The sequence below is a fragment of the Poecilia formosa genome, unplaced genomic scaffold, assembly GCF_000485575.1.
Source record: "Poecilia formosa unplaced genomic scaffold, Poecilia_formosa-5.1.2 Scaffold8, whole genome shotgun sequence".
Lineage (NCBI taxonomy): Eukaryota > Metazoa > Chordata > Actinopteri > Cyprinodontiformes > Poeciliidae > Poecilia > Poecilia formosa.
The window spans coordinates 2,995,184-3,020,065 of record NW_006799947.1 but is presented as its reverse complement, the minus strand read 5'-3'; the positions used below and the strand labels follow the sequence as shown (position 1 = coordinate 3,020,065).

Below are 24,882 nucleotides of genomic sequence, written 5' to 3'. Positions count from 1 at the left end.
TCAGTTCAGGCATGTATGAAATCTGTGTTTGTGCGATGACAAATATTTTTCCAACGTGGATCCAGAGATGTTTACACACCTGCTCCACTGGTCTGTTCAAAGGAGAAACACTGAGCACGTCCACAGTGAGACAAAAAGCCACAGTTTTAGTGTTTTTGGCAAAAAACAACGCAGCGAATGTTTCGTCTGCAAAACCACTAACACATAGATGACAAGATGATTCTAACACAAAGACAACAAATTAACAGTTTAGGCTTTGAATATATGTGCAGTTAACAACAGACCTACAAGTACAAATAGGAAGACTATTTTACATGCTTCATGCAGGAGTGCGCTGAGTTTTATTCACCACTGAATTCAGATCATTTCCTGTGATTTGAGTGATTGTAATGTTCCAGCAAAAAGCCACCGCTGCATATTCGTGGGGAAAAGTTCCAAAAAAATAAATAAATAAACTGGAAGTGTGCCAAAACCACACCTTCATTGGCATTTTAACCCACAGGTGGACCTGGAAAAATCTGTTGAAGAATTAGAAACTAACCAATCAAGGCAGTCACAGAGCAATAGGAACCAGAGCAACCAGGTTCATTAGTTTTATTTATTTAGACCAAGTCTATCCAAATTAATAACATTGTAAAACATCCCCACCACCTTCATTGTATTATGACCACATAACATGATGCATGTCTTGTCTCCTCATCATTGCACCTGTTAGTGGGAAGGAACAACTTAACATTTTGGTCAGACTTGATGTGAAAGAAGAAAGACGTTTTTATAAAGAGCTAGTGTCTCCGCTATAATTCAACCAGAACATAGAAATGAGGAGACCTGCGTAATGTGCATAATCTACGTACACAGTAACTTCCTCTGAGTGTGATTATGCATTTTATTGGAAAAAGGTGTAAAACCTATAATAAAACCAAAATTACAGAGAACCCCAGCAGGTATGAAGGAAAGCAGAGAATGTCAGTGTCATAAACTCTGAAAATGAAAACAGCAACAATAATTACAGCACTGTAATAATAGCTTCAGTGCTGGAAAAGCCTATGAAGGTCAAAGCTCTTAAATGTGGCATTTTCTTGTTATATTTGACTGGAGCTGACTCCTGTCGTATCTGCCTTCCCCCTCTTCCTCTCCACCAGGTCACTTCAGTCTTCTCGTCCTTTTACACGAGCATCATCGCATTCATTAGACCTCAGCAGGTGGGTAGTATGTGTGTGCAAGTGCGTGTGGGGTGGTAAAGGGAATGCGGTTAGAGCCAATCATGTGGGAGACCACCCATCCTTATCAAGCCGTTTGACACTAATGCCATTAGGAGAGATGCATAGCTATGCGAGTTCATAAAATTAGGGCTGGGGCCAGCAGCTGAGCAAGTGCAGGCACTAAGGCTCATATGCAGCAGCAGTATGATGAGATTAGCCTGGTGCGCTAAGAGCTGACAGGCCTCATCAGTTCACATCAGCAGCAGTAGGATGAACCCGCTGTGAAGGAAACCATACCACCCCTTACTGGGCGCGCTCAGTTAGCGTGTCTGCGTACACCGTGCGAGGGTTGCAGCGAGCAGGTGAGTGCATGAGCAAGAAATAAAAAAAAGCTACACAAGTGTGACTGATGGCAGGCAGAATCAGTCGGTGTTTGTGTTCAAACTCGTGAGACATATCAACGATCAACATCACTTGAACTCTGCCTGCAAAAGGCCAGATGTTCCACAGGCTCCAGCGCCAAAGCCATTAAGAGTCGAGCCAAACACACTTGCAAATTGATGTTCCCGATGCCGATGCTGATAGGTCAAATTGGTTGTTACAAGTTCCAGCAAAAAATGGACGACCTTCCCCGAACGCTGATTGCAGCAGACAGGCTCTGGAACGCGTTCTGAGCGGAGCGGACGTTTGGACTGAACTCTGCTCAAGCAGGTTTTTGTTCATTCTGGGGCGGTGTGACCTTGTTCAGGCAAAGCACAATAGCAGTTGTCGAGGGGAGGTAAAGAACTGCGGCTCGCTAGGGCCGAGGCAGGACTGTGCATTTTCATGTTCAAGGCCGACGTCGGAGGTTGATCCACGGCAGCAGAATTTTAAAAGAATGAAAGCTCAAGGGATTCTTTGTAAAACCGACAAGCTGGCTGAAATTACACAATCCTGTCGCTTATAATTAATGTACAAGGCCACATGCAGCCATAAATAATCTGAACAGAGAATCTAAATCATTGGTCATAATTAATGCTATAGAAAGGTACTTTAAATTATATTAAAGTACATAGACAATAGGTCTCAAAATCAAATTATCTAGCCTTTGGCTTTGATCTAATCACGTAAAAAAACAAAAAGGTTCAGGAAAGTTATGATAAAAATAGGATTAGCCACCAAAATAATTACTCATAATCAAGTAAATATACTATTAATCCTTTTAAATTTGTATTAGAAACCTCTTCCTTGGATGTTTTGGGTGTCTTAGTAGTTTTTCTTGATCCAGAACCAAACCATTAAACAAATAAATCAAATGTAAGTTTCCACTGGTATTTTTAAGATTTATCTTCAATAAGCTCCAAGTCTTCGAGGTTGGAAGTCCTCCATGCCATCACCCTCATCCGCACTTTCCTTTCACAAATTCTCTTACAAATTAAAATGTCTAATTTAACTAAGCAGTTTAGCAGCTGGAAGTTGTGCAGATGAATATACCAATTAACTGGAATGTGAACTAGTAACATTGTGAGAGTAAAATTTTAATTTTGGTGAAAAAAAAAAAAACAAAACAAAAAAAAAACTCAATACTTTGCCCAAGACTGAACATTGTCACAGTTTTGTCAGTGAAACTCTGAAAAGTTGGACTGCTGTAAAAGTCGAATGTGGCTACAGAGACTTTATTTTTCCTCCTAAGTAGTTTCTTTCCCCTGTGAGTTTCTGTTCTGTCCAACAGATCTCAGACAAATCACAGTACAAGAAAAAGTTCTTCCCCGGCTTCAAGTGTCACTGGCTGCTACAGACAAATCAAAGGTATTTATAATGACTTTAGAGAAATCAAAACTTTTAACTTTCACTCCATTAATTTTTCATCACTGCATATGTAAACTGTGACAAAAAAAAAGGGTTAAATCCTTCCGAACAATGGAAGAAAATGAAGGACATGTTTATAATTAAATCTTAGATATGCCAACCCTTAAGATTTTATCTAGTACAAAAAGAGAATACAGTTTTATTTCTTATTTCTTTCCTTAGCTATTAATGAAAGGACATCAACGCATAAAGAAGAAAAACAAACTGACAACACTCACTGTGGTCTGTTCAAAATGTTTTATGTGTCTGGATTAGGTTCAATAAGATAAAGAACAATTACTGTTCAAAACTGACAATTTGACAGCACTCAGTGCCTATTAGTTTGACAGTTAGAAGATGAACATGCAAAGCGCCTTTGTTCGCAAAGGTCTCATTAGCTCAGAAACCTTCACTGAACTACCAAAACTGTGTGCCAAAGTCTCTTTATCTCCATTTACGGATGTCTGCCGGTACCGGCAAACATTCAGCCAAAAAGCACACCACTTTTGTTGACTGTTGAGCTAAAGCTGCTTCCGAACTCAATAAATAGTTAAAGTTTACCTGATTTTTGCCTGGGAATTACACCCGGAGAACAGAAACTCGCACCAAATAAAAGGACAGAAAGGCATCATTAGTTCCACAAAGAGAGAAAAAAGGCCAACACAATCCATCTTTCTAATTACTTTCTTATTAGTCTTCCACAATGATAAAGCCTAGTTGTCTCTATTGCCTCACTGCACATAAGGTTAGTCTTGTGTTCAATACGCATCCTCACAAAGGAGCGAAGGACTAATTGAGACTGTTCTGAGTTACATAACTACTGCTCGGACTAAAGGAACTAATATAATCATGAAGGACTAGAAATAGAATTAGGTCCTTAGCTTTGAGAATTAAGGTCTTCCCAGGAGTAAGGGAGCTGCTTTAGTCTGCAGCTGCTGTTAAGATGCAAACACATGTGAACAGGGCTGGCTATACCAACTTATTTTTGCACAGTGTGTGTGTAGCAGGAGTGGTTATATACCATGGACAAACAGAGAAACACTGGACACATAATCATTCACACACTTTTATACCTAAGGACAATTTAGTGAGTACAAAAAGAGAGGCAAACAGTATGGGTTTTGGACTGTGGGAGGAGGATGGAGTACCCAGAAAGTACCTCAGACTGGGATTCATAGGCAACTTTGGATTAAGTGTATTCCCACATCAATATGCGACAGGAACAACTCTTGTATTCCAAGATGACTACCCACTCAGACACAATCATTCCCTTCTGTCTTTCCTAGACTGATGGGCAGCAAATGTAGCTTCTCAAAGGTTATTGTACTTCTACTCCAGACTTTGTGATGGAGTTTGGTGAGCATTTCATTCGAATGCTAATCGAAGGAAATGTATTTGATTAGTTGCTAAAGGTTGCTACTATGGAAAAGCAGGGGTGCACTTAGTTTCTTCCACGGGTGTACTGACTTTAAAACAGACACTTCTACCCATATACATGTTTTTTTTTTTTTCTGCAAAACTGTTTTGGAGCTCTTTTGAAGTCTGGAACAGGTCGACTTCTTTTTTCCAGAAAGTACGGCTGCATTAGTCGGGTATATATGAAGCTTATCAAATGCCAGGCATATATTTTTTTTTAAGTCATCTCCTTAGAATATCAGAATCAGAAACAATCTCTTTCATCCCCATTTCTCTTCTGCTCTCCATTTGGTCTACATGGTCCTATGAAGTCGAGTCAGGCCTTTCGTATCTCTCCGCTCCTCCTCAAACACCCGCTTTCTCCTTCCTAATCCTTCTTCCAGACTCATCTCACTGTCTCTGACAGTGTCTCTTCTCTTTTTAATAACATCATACTATCTTTTGGCATTCTTGCCCCATCCACCTGCTTCCCTAAGCCCTTTTTCTGATCCATCAATTTCCATCAGCCTGCTGCCAATGATAGCATGAATAATAATGACTTGAGAAGAAATCAGAACGTTGAAAAATAAACCATTTTTGAGCTGAGTCAGCTTCCGCATCACCGATGGCATTTCTTCTGGCTGAAAGTGTTTTATTTTGAAGGAACGTGGGGAAATATTCAGAACAAGAGATTAGAAGGACAGTGAGATATAGAAACCAGAGCATGTTTGAATGAATGAGTATTAGTTGCCAACAAAAAGTATTAAATGCAACTACAAATCTGGCACAGAGAGTGAGGGACAATGATAATGTTGGTGGCCTTTTGGATGGCTTACAGCATTCTATGGTCTTTTCTCCACATACGTGAATCCCCATCAAAATCAGATGGCGAATACAAAATAATTTCTTACAAGCGAAACCAATCAGTAAAAGTTTTAAATCTCCAATCATCAATATGGATTTAATTTTGCAGCGTCTTGTTTTTGTATAAGTTTCAGTCGGAGTCAGACTCTGCACAGTAACAAGCGTCTAGGGTTGCCTCCTGCCTGTTATCTATGTCACTGTGGACCGCAGCAAACCTTCTGTCCTGATCCAGCCAGATTAGTCGAGATCTTAACACAGATCCCGTCTGATCTGTGCTGCACAGTGGTCTCCACACATTCTCCCGTCAACTTTCTAACACCAAATCAAAGAGTCGGCTCAGACTGAAGTTGACACTGTGTTCATAAATAATGCAACACAAAAGAGTGTGAAGGAATATAAAACCTTAGAAAACATTGCATGTGATTTTAAGGTTAAAGACCACTTAGGTGACTTTGATCTTCATGCTTTTGTTTTACTTGTCACTAAATTCAGAAGATATCCACAAGATCTTTAGGTAAAATACTCTTTAAGCAGAGACATTAACATCCGTGCGCAATTTATTTCTGGAAATGTTCAAATTTTGTGTTTCATAAAATTTGAAAAGGGTTTTAAACAACATTTCAAAAGGGTATTGTGCATGTGTATCCAGCTGCCTAAGTCAGTTCTTTTTAGTACAAACTCTCATAGCAATAACAGTGGTCGTCCTGCGGGGGTAGTTCTGAAATATTTGCCCATTCTTTACAAAATACCTCAAGCTTAGTCAGACTGGAATGTGTTTTTGAAGATCAACTTTCTGGTCTTGCCACACTTCGTCAACTCAGTTTAGTTCTAAACTTTTATTGGGTTATTTTAATAAATTAATATGCACCAATCCAAACAATTGTGCTGTAACTATGGTTATGGGTTTTGGGTTGCTGTAATGCTATAAGGACAACAATTTTTTCTCCCTAAGATTGGGTTTAGCTCCATAAATCTTTCCATAAAGGCTCCCTTCTAAAGAAAAGGACTGTCAAAATGCGAAACTATTTAAAGGGTATTTCTGCATTTGCACTTCACCATCTACATTTCATGCACACTGACAAAATCTGTTCAGTCACTAATTAAGCTAGCCTGCTTGTTTTTTGAATTTTGGAGGAGAGAAATAACTCCAAACAGAAAACCTCCAGCCAAAACATGAAACAGCCCTCTGACCTGCTATTCTAAAACAGCTGGGATTAAGCTGGTGCAATGAAAAATAAATGAATGGATCAATGGAAGATTTGCAGTTTAATTTGAGCTTCATTGTGGTAGATATAAATATGTTGCCAAGTTCTGCATAGGGAGCTCATTTGTTTCTTATTTTTTAGCCCAAATCATGTTTTCCTATGGCTTTGATGTGCTTTGATTCCAAATTTCCAGCAACAATCCAAAAAACCAGGAAATCCTTTTACTGTAAAACTTTTTCAGAAGGAGTTTTTAAAAAGTTGTAGTTTTCGTCATGCTTGTTAGTTGCTTCTGGAGCTTTCACAACGCTATCAGACCAACTTGTCACGTCAGGAAAAATAAACCCTCATGTGTTGCTTGCTGTAGATGGTTGTGGGGCTGTCTCATGTTGCCAAAGGCACTTTGTGCTGTCGTATGCATGTGTGTGACACCAACAATGAAAGGCAGATTATTCTGCATCCAACATCTGCAAGAAGAGCTTGTTTCAGTCTGTGTGCTGCATTGAGAACCTTTGATGTAAGCACTTTGTGCAAAACAACCAAGTATATCAAAACCTCTCCCTCACTGTAATCTACAGCATTGTGTTTCCGATGTGTACAACACATAACAGCACTGCTATCACCATAGTCTCTCCTAAAAGGGAGCTACATTTAGAACAGTTTAAATTCAGCTAAAGGTAATCTGGAAAATCTGGAAAAAAGTGCCGATTTAACAGGTGAGAAGTGAGCCAACTAACATACTCGTTAGTCAAACAGTTCGTCTCTGCTCTGAGCTGTCACTTAGTAACAGCTGATTTTTCTAAACAATGGTTAAACATTCTTAAGTTGAAAGGACCAACCTCTGTTTTCCATGCTGTAAAAGTATGAGCAAAGGAAAAAAAAACAGTTTGCACGTTTGTACCAATTTGCCTAATTGACTGAGAACTAACAGGCTGGACACAGTTGTACTCAGGGGTTTGGTGCCCATCTCCAGCGTTCACCCTGGACAGGTGGCCAGTCTTTCACAGAACAACACAAACTGTGATTGCTGGCACTCCACAGCTAGCTAAGGGCTGCATTTGTTTTAACTGCAAGAGGAAATCAGGCTGCACAGAAAAACAATAAATATGCTGTTTCTAAAATCTAGATTAATTTATTAAAGTAAGGCAGGCATTGGTTTAGACTCTGCGCAACATTTTGTAGAGCCACCTTTTAACAGCTAAAGAAAAGCCTCCCCACAGCTCTTGGAGATGCAACACATTTCTCTCTGGGCATGCTGAGTCAGGGTGATGTGCAGTGTTAGTTTTCAGTTACACAGAGTTTTTCATTGAGGCCAAAGAGTTGAAGTTTGCTCTCAGATTCGATTCTCCCGCCTGTGCTGTAGATTTCATTTGTCTATTAACTGCTTCTCTGATTAAGTTTCCCTTACCTGGCCTGTCTGTTTAAGTGGTTTGCCATGCCTTACTAGGCTAGCAGCTGTGCAATACTCTTCATTTTCCAATTAAGTATCGAACTGAGCTCTGTGAGATGTTCAAAGCTTGAGATTTATTTCTCCAAACTACACCCGCTTAAAGATTGTCCACAACTTTAATACTGACCTGCATTCCTTGGTCTTCATTAGGGGTGGGGAGAAAAAAGTGATGTGTCAAGATGCAGACTTGAATGATTCTGACTTGATTAAGAATCCGTCAAAGATCTGTTATGTTGACTTATAACCTAAAAAACCATATGTATTTGTAACAAAACAATGGCAGATGGCAAGGAAAGTTTTAGTTACAGATGAAGTAGTAAGAGATCTGCATTCATGAATTTGTGCATGTGTGTGTGCGTGCGTGCGTGCGTGCGTGCGTGCGTGCGTGCGTGCGTGCGTGCGTGCGTATGTGTGTGGTGTTGAAGGGTTGTGATGTGAGCCAACTTGAAAGGAGGCATGAAAACACTTCAGGAAAACATTACATAAAAAGCTGAAGATTAATGTGCAGTTGGAGAACAATTCCCAGTCAGTAAAAAATGGATTCCAACGCAAACTAGTTTGTTATCATCACAGTAACACTGTTAATTCGAGGGCTATTGCCAATTTGGCTCAGCAGGTTTTTTGTTAAATAAATGAGCAACATCTGAAATCTGCCTAACCAAACAATCACTGCTGCTATCCAAGCTCTGAAGAGATGAGAGTCGCAATATATGTCTAATGATAAAAAACAAGGAGTCCTCTTCTTTGAGATTACTGGAAGTATTATTGTCTGTGTTGCAGAATTTCCATTCTACGTTACAGTTTCCTCATTAATTACAACAAACACTGATTCAGCAAATGTTTGTTTTGGTACATTAAGGGTGAGCAGCCAGAATAAGGCTTTCATGTTTAAAATCTTTTTAGTTTTTCACTAGAAGCAACATTAAAGTGTCTGATTAGCTTCAAAGTAAAAAAAAAAAATACACATCAGATGTCATGCTCACCAACTGAGCATTTAGAGATCAACTTCTCCTAATGAGTTCATTATGAATAAATGACCCGACTATCAAAACTTGGAGTACACGTTTTACTCCGTAAGGTGAAACCAGCCAAGATTGATCTTGAGGTCTTTTCAAGGACCTTCATTTGATTTCTGCTTCCTTCAGAAGCTCCTTTCATCTCTGGATATCTTTCGGTCTATAGATTTGTCTTATCCTTTTTCCTCTCATATGCATTTCCTTGACTTACTCTGAGTGCTTTCATCTAAGTGACTGCTGGGTTGCCACACACAGCGAACGATAAGGGGGACGGGGTGTAAATATGTGCTTCATAGTTCCCCCCATTAAGTCTTTCTGGGATCTTATCATTAAATTAAAGAAACATGCTGTTCCACATGTTTCGACCACAAGCATTTTGAACGGAGTGATAACTAAGCCTGTTGCATGCGAGGATTCACGTACAACTCCAGCAGCTTAGCTACAGAAGGCTGACAATAACACAGAACAGATGAACACTTTATCTGAGTTTTGAGTTTTCTAAAATCTGCAGACAAAAACAGTAAATTATCTTCATCGTGCTAATGTAAAAGTTTTCAGGTCACTGAAGTTAGCACTTGAAAAGAAAACTTTCTCCCCATTATTTAAAAATAAATATCCTTTTCTACTGAGTTCTACTGAGTTTACTTGGAGAAGTTACTACGAATTTTCTTTTTGAGAAGTACAAAAACCAAACAAAAACTAGGTAAACACTTGACATTCACAAAATGTTGAAATTGTTAATTATTTTTTGTCACAGCCACTGAGTCAGACTTGTTGATGCGTTGATAATTTTACTTTATCAGCAAGGTCCCCTTTTATCTTGCTTGGCTCTGCATGTTTAATAAGATACAACAAATACCCATTTAAATTACATTTCAGATGTTAAATGATAAATGGGAAGCAGTATTTTTTATCTACTTAATAAAAGAAAAAAAATGTATCGATGGTAGCATCTGAGAGTTGCTCTTGAAAAGAAAGTTGCACTCTCACATTTCGTTTATTTAGGTAATGACTAAATTCATAAGCTCAACTGAGGCGTTTCATTTGCAGCACACTGAGTTAAGAACAAATGTATGTGGTTTGAGAAACTGGAGTAAAAGGCAATTACACAAAGCCCCTCTGAATGTATTAATAAAAAAAGGCAATTAGAAAAGCAAACTTACCAAGAAGTTAATCAAATCACAAAATATAAAGGTAAAAAAATCGAGGAATGACTAGCATCTTTATTGGATGTTCAACCTGGGATCTGATGGATCCTTTTCTCAGTTTCGGGATTAGACAATAAAGTACACGAGAAGAGATGTTGCTTCCTTTCTAACAAGTGTAAGTAAACAATGGGAGAAAAAAAAATTAAATGCAACACACGGACTAAAAAAGGAAATTTTTTTACACACAGTGAAGGCCTGTCCCTTCTGATGTGACAGTTTTTCTATATACAGGATAAAATAGATGGTGAGAATAGATGCAAACAAGTGGGACCAACAACAAAAAGTATTTAGCTTCAATAGAGCCTCGATAAAGATTCTTCTGAATTCAGGGTTTGAAGATTTTTGATCAAAGCTTTTTCACTGAGGACCACTACTGATGGATCAGAAGATGATGAAGATCAGACAGAGGGTTTGGTGTAGCTACAAGGACAGTAGTCTAAAATATAACTAGTGATACATGGAAGAATGGCGAGCAAAATGTCACAAGGATAGTCATCTACTTCACAACTTATACTGCAGCAGGACTTCTTTTTGTATGTTTTTCTTTTTTTTTCCATGTGTTCACCACTCGCCTCGACGAAACATGCCATACAAAATTAGGATATTTGAGTTTGGCAGATGATTTCTACAGTTTTAAGGAAGCTCCCTTCATGGACAGAACATCAGAGTGTGATGTGTCCACGAAAACTTGCCAAATCCTCATTTTATATACAACAGATTATTCCGCTATTGATTTTTGTTTAGTGTTTCTTGGGCGGAATGATTGAAATTTGCCCCCAAAAAGAGATTTAGGCATTTTAACCATTTATTCATTTAAAAACAGGGGCCATCGGGGAACTGTACAAAGTCACAACAGTCTGGCACCTTCGTCTCATCCTGTTAACAAGCTTGTTGACACACTGAAGTGGGATATCAGTTCCCCAACAAGCAGTTGTTGTAAGTCAGCCAATGTGGTTTTGCCAGTCATTCTGGTAAAAAATTTAAAAAAAGCACCACAACTGTCCAGTAAGGTTGAGGTCAGGACTGTAGGCATGTCATTTCATCCACTCCAAAAATCATGGAGCTAGTTTTCTGTAAATCCTGCTCTGTAGGGGCGAGCGTTGACATTTTGGAAGACAGAGTTGAGTCACTGAAAGTGGAAACTTTGGACTGCCACTAGTTGCAGAATCCCATAATGATCTCTCTCTACACTGCAATTGCCTCCAATTATTTGTCCATTTTGGAAAATTGTGCCTTTCTCGACCAATAGCTCTTTGAAGAAAGGCTTTGCTAAGTATGAGCAACCCACCTTGCCCCAGACTCAACTCCACAAATGTTGTTTAAAATCTATTTTAAGAATCTTAGTGTTTTAGTTTTGAGAAATTCCAGGACAGAGCGATAAATGGATCTGAGCTTCATCTCCACACGGAAAGAAATAACTGGGTATGGAAAACAGCAACTGGATATAATGATGTTATATTTCATAGTCATAGCAAACGCTTAGCTTTAAAGAATGTCTTCATACAGAAGAGGAAAGAACAAAATCTTATATCTTAAATGCTGCACTACAAAGCTGGAGACAGACAATTTCCGTGAGCACTGGTTGTATTGAAGCTGGATGAATTGGAGGAAGTCTGCCTTCTATTTAGCTGAATAAATCTTAAAAGTACACGGGAGAGCAAAAGTAATAGAAATCCTTTACTGTAAAGAAGTCGTGAAGGGAGTTCATTCTGAGTGGACAAGAGCTGAAGCTATAGCTCAGCATCACATCACAAACTATCTGTGCTGAAAAGCCTCCAGGTCTTCCTGTGTTTTAATAGTCCTAATGGTAAAATCAGAGCTGCCAGTGTCTTCAGACAAGGCACATTCATTACTTAGAATGGCCTATTCGAATCCCAGAAATAAACTCAGTTAAAATTAACTTTTAAAAAGACTTGCAAATTGGTTTTCACAATACTCTTATGTTATTTTGTGAAATTGAATAGGCAGCGTTTAGATGTTATTTTTCCCCTTTCAAAACTGGCTTTTCCTTTTTCAATTTTTTAATACTACCAGCAGAAAGGGTTGGGCTCAGAAATCTACAGTGCTATTTTTGTGTGGATTAAAATCTCAAGACCTTGGAAACCACAGCTTTAAATGCATGGTTTTACTGTACATTACATAGGACACATAAACTCCAGAAAGAAGTCCAAGTCAACAATCTTGCTACAGAACATAATGCATTATTCAGACCACTTGTGAAGGAAGTCTAATGATCAAAGGAGGTGTTTTAATGTATATATAGGCCAGCATACAGAAAACTTCAAAGGAAAGCGCAGTCAAGATGAAAACAACCTTTTCACACATACCTGACAGTTTGTAAATTACATTAATAACAGACAACATATGAAAACCATATACAGTCTAATCGCTAACAGAAGTGGACAGTACTCCTTGGTTTCTCTGTTATATTTTTGTCCTGTCAAGTTTCTGTCCCCTCCACCTCTGGTAGGTTATAGCAGACTAAAGCTGGATCTGCTGGAGGTTCATTCATGTTAAAAGGGAGCTATTCCTCTCCACTGTCGCCACATGGTTGTTCAGAAAGGATTGCTGCAAAGTCAATGACCCAATGCAGTTGACTACACTCTATTAGCCACTATTTCTACTACAATCAAACAGGATGAGCCTGAAATGCACTATAATCTTTACAGGTGAACTTAATGAGACCTTGCCTAAACTTTCGAATGCAAATGTCCAACTATGCAACGTTTCAGTGCTTTTGCATCAAACACGTGTTTGAATCCATGAATCGATCCACACATTTGTTTGGCATTTGAACGGTCCTCCTCATCATGACGTTTTCATTTTGACACCAGGAGACCAAGACGACACCTAATGAACAGCACCTCACCACTGCACGACTTCAAACAGGATGTTCTCAGGCAGAAGTGGCCACTGAGCTTAGAGTGCCACAGAGTGTCATTAGAGCGTTTGCAACAGAGATGCAGAGAGACTGGGAGAGTCACAGAAGGAGTTGATGTCCTTTGGCTACATCCCACACTGATGAGCACTTTGTTGTGATCAGTTTCCCGCAGAACCGGGTGATGAACACAACTCAACGCCTCGCACATCTAAGACAGATGAGAGACACCCAAGTGTCACATCAGACCATTTGAAACTGTTTACATCAGTGTGGTCTCAGTTCTAGATGTGAATTAAGGGAGCCTGATTTCTACGTCTTTATGGGTACGACTGATCTGGCTGTAAATGCTGGTTATTGTCATTCCACAGTTTATGCAAGTAATTATAACTTACAGAAAAAGTATGAGAAATGTGTTGCACCACATTTATATTTCTGTAGAAACTCTTCAATTTAAAGTCCAGGGTAACTGTTCCAAAACAAACCCAAAGCATGTACAAATTCAATATTTGTCCTCTAAGCATAGTTTTTAAATGATGTAAAACTTGATGTAAATTAATGCTGTTGTCTTAAACAAAAATGGATTTTGGAAATGTTAGGTTTGAGCAATATAAGCCAGTATTAATATTTGTGAGTATGATTTTCTATGTGGCTGATGCTGGATAACAATTTATTTTGATCATTTAACTTTTTATTGACATTTTTAATGTCAATAAACTGAGGCACTGATAGATATTTCACTGAGTGATATTTTAAGCAAAGCACACATGCCATTTTTTAATATACTTCTGGGTAGATTCAAATGGGTTATCCTGAAATCTCCAGTGCATGGCTAGTTTAGAAATGTAAAAATCAATGAACCCGAGGAATTTAAAATAGAAGAATTACTTTAACTCTGTGTCTGAGCTCTTAGCTGTCCGTGTAATCACAGGCTGGCAGGATTCTTTGAAATCTAGATTCCTGTCAAATAAATACCAGCAGAAGCTACAAAGAGGCCATTACTGTCCATCCGCTCACTCTTCAACATTTAACGAAGTATAGCTAAAGACAAAAGAGAGACAAGCAATTACAAGCACACCATACCTTTCAGTAATAAAAAAAAAAGCTAATTATGTCGACGTCCCTTCTTATGTAATTAGCATACAGTCTGCAGACTATCCAATTAGTCTTTCTGTTCTGCGCTGCTGACATATTGACATCTGTTTTGTTGTGTGTGTATTCAGAGGTGTATTGTCTTGTTGCTGATACATCGCCTGCGGTTGCTATGTTCAAAAATGTCTTCAGGGAGGAGGAGCCGGGAATAATCAAGGATACATTTTTCTTCTGCCACACAATCCTTTCAGAACAAAAGTCACAGCATGTTGGCCGTTTTTCTTTTTTTTTTTCATTCCTGAACATAAAGGAACACATGAACTGATGGTAACTGAGCGAGAGCAGTGGAACCCTTCATTTTTGGTCCATTAACCCTGTGTTCACTCACCACAAGGCCACAGAAGTAGATTTTTCTGTCCGTTATTAAGAGGGTCCATTTTACCTGCCAGATGCTCCTCACTAACTCCTGAGTGGATCATCGATCCCTAAAGGTCAGATCGATTGGTTTCTTGAGGTCCAGTGTCTGCTATACTCAATCCCCTACCCATAGCCTGCCAGCTGGCCAGATATCTGTCCTTTAATCTATCAGCTTATTGATCCTGACCCGAACATGAGGGCAATGAGGATGTGTCTGTGCGTAATGCTCAAGTGAGCTGGCCCAGACTTGCATTCATCCATTGCATTACAAAGTCTTGGCTAAATGGTGTGCAAAACCTCAGTTTATAGAATAAAAGTCAATACGTGCAAACAGCAGTTAGGTGGTTGTCAGAGATGTCGAGGTGACAGACTGTGTTCCGTAATCACAGAGGGGAAATATGGGTCTTCATCCCTCCACTTACAGAACACCTACAATGCATATATACAGGTGGATCTCTAATTACAATATTATGGAAAGGCTTTAGTTGTTCAATTAAACAAGCAAAACCCATTAAATGGATAATTTCATAGAGTAATATAATTCAAGCGTTTATTTCTGGTATTTGTGATGATAATCACTTACGGCAATACTGATACCCTCAGCATTGAGGGTATCAGTATGCAATTTTTATTTATTTTTTTTGCATATTTTTCTGCAAAAAACGTTGCAGAAAAATATGCACAATCAGCAGGAACAACCGCCGCCATAAGAGGATTCCGAATTAAGAGATTGAGGAAGATTCACAAAATCTTCACTGCAAATGGAGTCAGAAATTGAAGAGGGTTCCTCCAAATATGTAAGCCAGTAATTGGGCTTCACCTTTCGCATTCCTTTGGTGAATCCACTTCAGAATGAGGATGTGACAATGCAGCCCTGTCAGACTATAATCAGCACAGCTCTGCCACATTCATAAACACCCCCACACTACACGACTTCATGTCGACTGGATGTCAGTACATTTCCTCCCGTTTCTTTGCATTAAACAAGTAAAATTCACTTATACGTTTGAAAAAAAACGCGTGGCGTTTATTTAGCAGAGTGCTGGAAACCAGTTTTGCAAACAGTTTCCAGTTCGCTGTCAGATATTCCTAAGGATACTTTATCAACCTTCTGCGACGTTCTTGGTGATATATGAACACTAAGACACAGGATGGTTTTAAAATGTATTCCTTATTTGTTGCAGCTTAGCAACAAAACATTAAAATTTTGCACTCCCCGCGCCCCCCCACCAACAGCTTCCCGCAGTCCAGACGATGTCAAAGCTTTAATGAGGTTATAATTAGGATTCTTGGAGGCTGCAGGTAATTAGGTTGGGCTGTAAATACATTACTGAAACAGTACTGCAGGTAAAAAGCAATGAGCTCCACCTCGAGTCGATGCACTTCGCTGACCTTGCTTTCACTGAACGGGGCAGTTAATCAAAGCAGTAAGGTTGGAGTTGGGCTATTTGCAGGATTATTGACAAATACAACAATTGTGGGGTTTTCTGATGACATCCTTGACAAAAGGCAAGAGAACAGAACAAAGACTTCAAGGTTAGAAGTTCTAGTTAAAACGTGGTCTTTAAACTGCTTTCAGTTTCTTAAGGATTTAATAAGTATTGGGCTCTGATGAAAAAGGAAGAGGGAAAAAAAAAGTCTTGACAGATGTTTGGCAGCTCATTAGCACCATGTTATCAAGTCGGCTGCAGATTCTGAGAAAAGCCATCTGAAAGGAATATGAGTAGATGGAGTCCTGTAGTCTTCATTTAAACATAACAGTCATTTCTCTTATTATGCCACTTGAATATTTGCACAAAGTACATTTTTCATATATGTTCTGCTTCAAAATGTTTAATATCAGGCCAACAAGTTGCAGCTTAAGTCAAACCAATTACGTGAACTAATTCATAAGCATATGAGAGATAACTACAACATGGTCCTGCTTTCTTTTCAACTGTGCGCCTAATGGTGTTTTCCTCTGAAGCTTCTGCAGAGATCGCAGCAAAACAGAAGCACCAAACAGAGAAGGTCTCCTGTCACTTGATTAATTGGATTAGCACCTCTCTTAGAAAAAATTACTTCTGCAGAAAGCTCATTTCTCTGAGGGATTCTCCAGAAACATTTCCCTCTGCACATGTTCACTCCTCATCCACAAAAATGGTTTGAAATGTTGTGCAGTTTAGGTCCCATTATCCACTTCTTAAGCCTTTCAGCAGAGATGGATCTGGAGGGAATCCAGCTATTTTATTGTCACAAATACCTCTACTGAAATCGAGTAAGTGGTCTAATTATACATTTAGTTTAGCTACCTCTTAGATCTCCCAGGGGAGATACATTTTTAATGGAGTCTCCATGCCCTTTCCTTCAGTGGCCAAGAGTTTAAATGCATGGCAGTTCAACAACTTTGGTCAATTTAATGCATGACTTACAAGATTTTCAGCTAAAAGAGGAATTGTTAACCATGCATGGCCAAGCTCAAGACGAGAGAACTCCAAGGGTAGGGCATTAAATTCATGTATTTTGGAATCAGTGCTCCGAGTGCTAGACTGAGCTCAGTTTGGTGTGTGGGCTAGCATGAAAGACGTAGTGTATTTTTTAAAAAAGGTAAAGATCTGAACACATTGCCATATTCCTGTTGTATTTTGATCAAATTATATTGATTTATATTTGTACCACTTTAAATTGTGCCATCTCGTTAAGAAAAGCCTTCATTACAAAGCCAAAAAAGAAACAGTCCAATCTTTCCAAAATGGTAGTCCTTACTTTTTATGCAGCACCAAAGCCATTTTTCCACAAAACAAAAGAGGAAAAAGACTCAAATCTTGTGCAATTTATTTTTTATCCTAATTGTGGCTCCACTGCCGCTTCTCTCGGAAACGCACACAACGAAAGGTAAAATGAGATCCAAGTTGACAACAACATTGCGTGTTAGTGCTGAGGGAATAAAAATGCTGTTTGAAGCAAGAAAATTACTTGATGCGTAATCTCAAACATGTAGCAGAGCAATGATCCCAAAGAGTCCATACACTGCTTGTATGCTTAATGTGATTCTATGGCAAAAGGTTATATATAAACAGCTTTACATTTAAATCTTATTGTCAAAAATTACACATAAAGTGCCTTGCATTTCTTTCATTAGCATTTCTTGAACTTGGTGTCAGTTTCACATTTTACATCGACAAACATGTGGGTATTTAAATAGTATTTTGCAAAATAGTGCAGTGGAAGTTACATGTTTTCAAATGGATTTTAACAAAATTCTGAGAAATGTGACTGCCATTTGTTTTCAGTCACTCTAAGCCAACTTAGATCTGTTTCGAGTTTGTCAATCTTTTTTTTTAAACAGTTGTCATGTCACATGAATAATATTGCAAGACACTGTGTGTCTTGAGTATATAAAGTAGATAAAATAAAGTAACACATGTCTGAAAGAAATAAATCTGTTGTCACTTATTTTTGCTCAACTGTTTTTTACATCCAGATAATCAACTAATGCCCCGAGTCTGTTTCCAAGGAGGTCATATTTTTTGCTCTGTGTCCTGATTCTTCTGTGTTTTAGGCTAAAGCTGGACATGGACAGACCAACTCCGAAGTAAAGGCTTGCTTCAAATGCCAGGGTTATTATATTTCTGATACAAAACACATAAGTACGATAAATTGCCTCTCATCCAAAGTAATGGTTCATAATTATTTGCTCAGATAGGAGGGTTGCTGGGTGCAGAAAAAGCAACTGGGTAGCTTTCCTGCCTGCATGGCAAGTGGACCATTGATCTACCTAGATGCAATCCTGTGACCAAGAAATGAACAGGTAATAGTTTCCTGCAGGTTTGTTTTTAAATCAAACTTTGAGAAACTTTGTATGAAACTTATAATCAGCAAGGATCACCAGCAGGAGATTTTACTGTTTTGACCCCAAGGAGTATAGAAGCGAAGATTGTGCTATCCTTCCTGAGAAGGGCAAGAGCTTAGTGGAAAATACTCAATGAGGATCTTTTAGTGTCTAATTTGATGTCAGCTGCAGTTTTTCCCATTACCTGTCCTGATGCTGATTGTTTTAAAAGCAGAACAATTTCAACATATACCGTCATTGCAATTTCAGTGTGCAATATTCATATCATACAAGGCTGAAAAAAAGTCTAAAAATTGTTTGCCAAAACATTTCAAGTGTTTTGAACTTGCATTTTTTACATGTTATTGTATTATTTATCCAGTTGGACAGAGTCCCAAGGTTGCAGACTGGACACAAAATGCTGAAGGTCACAGAGTGATGGTAGTGAGGAAAAAAAGAGGTAAAAGTGTGGAAGAAAGAAAATAGGTATGTAAGAGTTAATTGCCTATACCCCAAATGTAACTTTGTCAAATGTTTCATACTTTAAAAAGTTTGTTAAAGGCGTACATGTTTTAAGGCACACTTAGCTTAACCCAATAAGTTACATAAGTGGCTTTCATGTTCTCAGTACCAACCTGGTTTTAAGATCCTGAACCTAATCTCCTATCAATTACCTGTATGTGTTTTTGGCACTGATGATCCTAACACATTCTCAACAATGTCAACACGTGCACCGTTTCGTTTGCATGTCTCCAGGTGTGAGTTTCTGTTAAGCTTCCCTGTACAAAATATGTTGCTTTCAAATTCAGAGTCCCTTTTCCTTGACAGTGGGAACAAACTGCTGAGTCTTGACCTGATGAGTTAGCTCTTTTGTGTTGCGCCATCCTTTTGTTGCTGCTGTTGTTTTGTTTCTCCAATACAAAGACCCGAACATTCCTCACTGCACTGGGCTGCAAATACCACACCACTGAGCTTGTGATTTGGGTGATTTGTCCTTGGGTTGAATCAATTTCTGTCTGAGAGCATTACTAGATTTAAAATTTGAACATTGTGTTTAGAAAATATTCTTAATTTGTCAGACATGGGATGGCTATGTTCTTGTGCCTCCTCTTGCCCTGTCCTGCACTCGCCTGAATTGACTGTTTTGTTTCAATTCCAAGATGCTTTAAGACACACCCAGTTGAATTCAAGTGCTTTTTTGAAGTACTTATGATCTTTGTCCTTGCCTTCTCTCTTTATGAGGACATGTTCAGTTCGATGCTGTATCTTATCATCATTGTTGGGGACATGTAAGGATCATTAGTGTTAACAACCATAACAGAGGATCGAACAGAGGCTCAGGGCCAGAGGCTCATGTGACCTTGATGACCTCATTAGCGATTAAAATGACCTCGTTAGTGACCTCTTTTGCCTTATCAGTGTGATTGTTTCCGATTACAACTTATAAGGCTAATAGGTCGAACGCAGGTTTTAGCACCAAAGTAGCCTCTTGGATGAGAGTCAAAAAGTCTTCAAGATAAGAGAAGTCCAGTTGCCTTTGTTTATAATGCTCGAGATTACTTACAGCACAAACAGTAGGTGCTTCAGCATAATACATACTTAAACATAAAAAAACAGGCAATACAAGACTGCAAGGCAGAGCCAATCTTCCTCTGGCCTGATAAAAATCCAGATGACACCTCTGGTTGCCAGATGACAGACCTCCTTGGGGCCACTCTTCATTACAAACAAACTGCTCCAGCAAACAGCATCTTACTCGAGTTTGCCGCCATTCAGCTCCAGCTTCTCCATTATGTGCAAAAGAGCTAGAAATCAATGCTCAATCATTTTCACACTGTCTTTGGCTACAGACATTCAGATATTTTTTTCGTCTTTGTTTTGACTCACCAGAGAGTCTAATTCACAATCTGTTCAGGAGTCGTCAGCGTTGGCTCATTTTCAATCAATTAGCGTCACAGGAGATTTGGTTGCCGCAGAGATTTGAGCAGTTTGCAACAAATGGAAATTTCTTGAGCTGCACCTCCCTCTGCACTTGCTGCTGTCTTTACTTGTTAAGAATCCAGTTTAGAAAACAACTTTGTGACAAAACTATTATGAGTGCAGATATATTTCTTTTTAAATGTTTTGCATATCCTCAGACACCTTCTATTTACTCACATTACTGCCCTGAGGAAGGAGCAGAGCGTACCATGTGCTGCGGCGTCCAGCAATGGCCAGAGACGATACAAGCAAGTTCAAAATATGATTAAAAAAAAATCAAGTTTCAGCAGTGGTTTCGTCATATCTGGTTGTAAACAGCTTTAATTATTCATTTTCTGGGAGTCTGCATTGAGTCGAGGTAAGCTTCTATTTATGGATGCAGGACTCGTGCTTGATCCTGCTAACCTTAGTGATTTTCCAGCTTGCATCTGCACATCTTCAGCCCAACAACCAGCTTCTTGTATGAAAGTAACACAGCCCATTTACAGGCTTTTTACACATTTTACAACACATTATTTCAGGACTATAGAAAAGCTTCAGCTATTCCTGTACATCAAAGCTTTCAGGTCCCCATCATTTTTTTTTTTTTTACCCCATCCTTTCTAAAGAGAAACGTTTAAATGTGTGAACAACCTCCTCGCCCATCTCAATTATCCAAAACATACCAACTGAATTGTGGCTAGCAGAGGATTGCAACATGAAAATACACAGCTATTTATATGGCAGTTCAGTAATGTCTGCCTATAATTCTATTGTTCCTAAACAAAAAACACCTTAAAGTATTTGGTACAATTATTCTTGAATGCCTTTATTTTCCTTTTACAGATAGGTTATTTGAACAAACAGGCAATTTAATAAAAAATAAAAATAATTTAAAAATAAAAAACCCTGGCAAAGATTTTGTACACCTTAACCTAAAATGTAAGTTTTGAATCATTTATAGCTCCTTTATACTTTTTAAAAAGATTTGATGCTTCACTTCTGAGCAAAACCTCCGTCTCCGCAGTTTATATCAGTGGCATGGAGAGAAATCTTGCCAATCTACAACAAAGCTCTGAATCAGTGGCCTGTGGTTTGAATGCTGGCCGCAGGCTGCCTGTTTTTGACCCCTGAGCTGTGATTCTTTCACTATATCAACATTTCCATATCTAGGTGGCAGGTTAGTATATGCACAGTTTCCACAGGAGGACTACCAGATGCCATTATATCAGTTATGTAACAGAGCTATGCGGAGTGTCATCTCCATGCCAATGGCACATTGACCACTTGTGACAGTGTCACTCAAAAATCACTGCCGTCGTGTAAGTGGCACGTTGTTACTGTCACCTTAGGAGCAGTTTCCAAATTGATACTTCCTGAGAAGCAGGAGCCTGTTGAAATAAAAACATGTTCCAGATTCACCGCTACAAAGAAAATTGGACAGTGAATGTCAACGGTTCAAACAGGTATGGACAGAATGGTTTGATTCATTCTTCCTTCAACCAGCACAAAAATGAGGTACTTAATTTGCCAGGAAACCACATGATAAAGTATGGAAGAAATTTCTGTTTTGAAATTGTGTCATTACAGCAAACATGAGCATTTTGCACACAACGTCAAGAAATTTCAGTTAGGAACAATAAACGTAAATGCACTAAGATCATCCAGTCAAGACGTAAGCAGGATTCTTGTTACATTTATGATAACAAAGAGCAAGAATATGCTCAGTTAGAATAGCATGGAATGTAAAACTGTTTTTTCACAACTTAGATCTTGATATCTTTGTTTACCAGACAACTCTGTGGAGTCATTGATTCTTTATGATAAACTTAAAGGGACTTTTTATTTTTCTTTAGCACGTATGATTTGGGGTATTTTTAATTACTGAGATGCTTAATTTATTTTGAATAAAACTGCTATCTCATGTGGCTTGACTTATAATTAATGGACCTTGGACTCATTCAAAAATGTATTACTAGCCCTTTAAGACTTATATTTGAGTTCCTTTACTATGAAATAAAGTTTGGAGTACAGTACTTTATAACATCTCCTACTGTTGCCTTGTATACATAAAATATAATATCTGCATATCTTTGACACAATTAGAGCATACAAAGATGGGTTATATTAAGTGATAAGGCAAATTCAATAACATGTAGGATACTTAATGCTTTCATAGGAGACCATTTCTTTTTATGTGGATCAGCCAAGACTATCCTAACAATTGTTGGTTATTTAAATCAAGAAACATGTCTTCACCAAGGTACATTTCTACAAGCAGAAACTTAATCACGTCTATAAAATGGCAGTTGTCTGTCTATAAAGCCAACCTGCATAATATAAAAAGAAAGTTCAACTGGTGCATAATCTGTTCAGCTACTAGCTTCTCAATGTCCTTTGACAAATCACATAAAAGCAGATTGGACTGTAGATTGAGGTTGACAAAGCATGTCCCCTTTTAGCAAATGGAATAACAGCAAAACGTTTCCAAGCAGTTAGAAACATTCATTAACCAACTGAGTATTAATTAAATTTAAATTAGAATTGACCACCGTTGTCATTACGCATTAAAATGTAGTGAAATCAGTTGATCTGTAAGAACACGTATGGCCAACCTGACAGAAAAAGGTCAGAATATGCTGTTCTTGTTTCATCAGTCTGTGCAGATATTGTTTCCTTGTTTCCTTATTTTTACCTCAGCAGTTGACAGTTGAGGGTATGCTGAGTCAACGCCTAATTTACAACCAAAACTACACTCGCAGGACGGCCATGGGTCAAATTCACAGTCCATCTCCCTTTACTTACCAATGAGTGCATTTGACATTTTTCAGATTCATCCAATGTGCGATCTCACTGGTCCCAGGACTCATTAAAGACGGACAGAAAAACATTTAAAGGGAAGCAAACAGACTTGTCGCTCCTATTTTACTATCACCTCACAAGATGAGATGTTCCCAGTTATAGTCTGAACTGACAGTTGTTGCGGATGTGGGAAGGCATGTCGCAATGTAACAAATGATGTTTTATGACAAAAAGAAGGCATTTTGAACTAGTTGTGGTATTTCGACACAGCTCGGATTAATGGATGCTTTGGTCCAAACTCAACATAATCAGAAAATCTTCTAGAAGTTATCGAAAAACAAAGTTCCCCTGCAACGGGGGAAACGTGATACCTTCATTCTTACCTTCCTCCCAACCATGAGGACTTTCCGTCTTCTTTTCACTTTTCCCGTTCCGTTCATCCCTCTGGTCTCCTGCTGCCACGATGCTCCATGTCAACTCAGGAACATCCTCATGCTGGAGGCTGCATGTCCTGCCAAGACAGCGCCGATCTAGAGAAGCACAGAGATAAACCTTCAAATGATGCAGTCACAGCTAATACACCTCCAAGCAGACGGCTTAAAAAAAAAAAAATACATAAATAAATAAAAACTATCTTATTAACTTGCCTTTCACAATTGACTCCTACAATTAATTATCTTGCAAAGAGAAATAACCCTCATTGGAGCGATTACACCAAGTCAGTGCAGGTACAGTAATGCACAAATTGGAAAAGCTTATCAACAATGGCAAGAGAACAAATACCAAAACAAAATATAACAATAAAACAGACCCCCAGAATAACAACAGTTTGACTTTTCTTTGATGCTTTAGAACTTTATTTTTAGATATTTCTGGTAAAAGACTGTCTTTTTAAATTCAAACTACACACAACTTCTAACAGCAATAAAAATACAACAGCAAGTGCAAAGTGATACCAATCGCCAGCTTCCAACCCACGTACCCTGCAGCTTGGGCATGCAGGGTATGTGTTGTTAGACGCAAACACTAATCCAAATTGGTATGCATTAAGTATTTCTCAAATATGGCAAACAATGCGACATGTCCGTTGCCAGACTTGAGGACGTGGTAAAATAAACATCCAAAACAGCAAGACTGGCAGTTTTGTCGCTTGGAGAGGGAAACGCCTGCACAGTTTGGCCCTGGGCTTAACAGGGCTTCTCGCTCAAACAGGCGCATGGTCCCATCTGCTGCAGCCCAACTGGCACACTTTGTTATATGGGAGAGGTGCAGAAGTGTTTTGAAAAGCACAAAAAAAAAACTGTTGGGCAATGGTTACACTGAAGAGAGCTCGTCCAGTTCCCAGCGCCACACAAACATCTGTGAAGTATGGAATCGGCTCAGTCAATGGAGACATCTCCTGCACATATTTACTGAGATTTTTGTAGAGTTTTCATTCCGCATCTTTACTGAAGGGCTTCCTTTTATACTGCAGCCCAACAGCAGACTGAGACTGGTTCAGACGCCAATATAATCCTCCGCATCGTCATTTTCCCGTGAATACAGCTGTGTGTGGCTGGACAACAGCATCTAATCCTCAACCCACCAACTCTGTGCTTTACAGTTTGTGATGTTTGTGCTGGAATTATGTGCTTTGATTTGAATAAAAATATCGACTTTGGTCCCAGTCAATTCAAATGATGCGTTTTAGGTTATTTCCTACCGAATGAGCTTTACCTTTCCGCGCTGGGCTTTGTATTAACCACTCTAAATGAGGCCT

General features: G+C 38.8%; 1 protein-coding gene across 2 annotated transcripts in view; it reads right to left on the bottom strand.

Annotated features, from left to right (window-relative positions):
• Positions 1-24,882, bottom strand: part of alk (ALK receptor tyrosine kinase) — a 399,799-nt gene that overhangs the window by 186,365 nt on the left and 188,552 nt on the right. Inside the window, exon 3 of one of the 2 annotated variants that reach the window (XM_016662468.1) lies at positions 23,495-23,653. In XM_016662468.1, coding sequence (XP_016517954.1) covers positions 23,495-23,653 — 159 coding nt within the window. The remainder of the gene's footprint in view (positions 1-23,494; positions 23,654-24,882) is intronic. The other variant, XM_007575639.2, reaches the window with a different exon arrangement.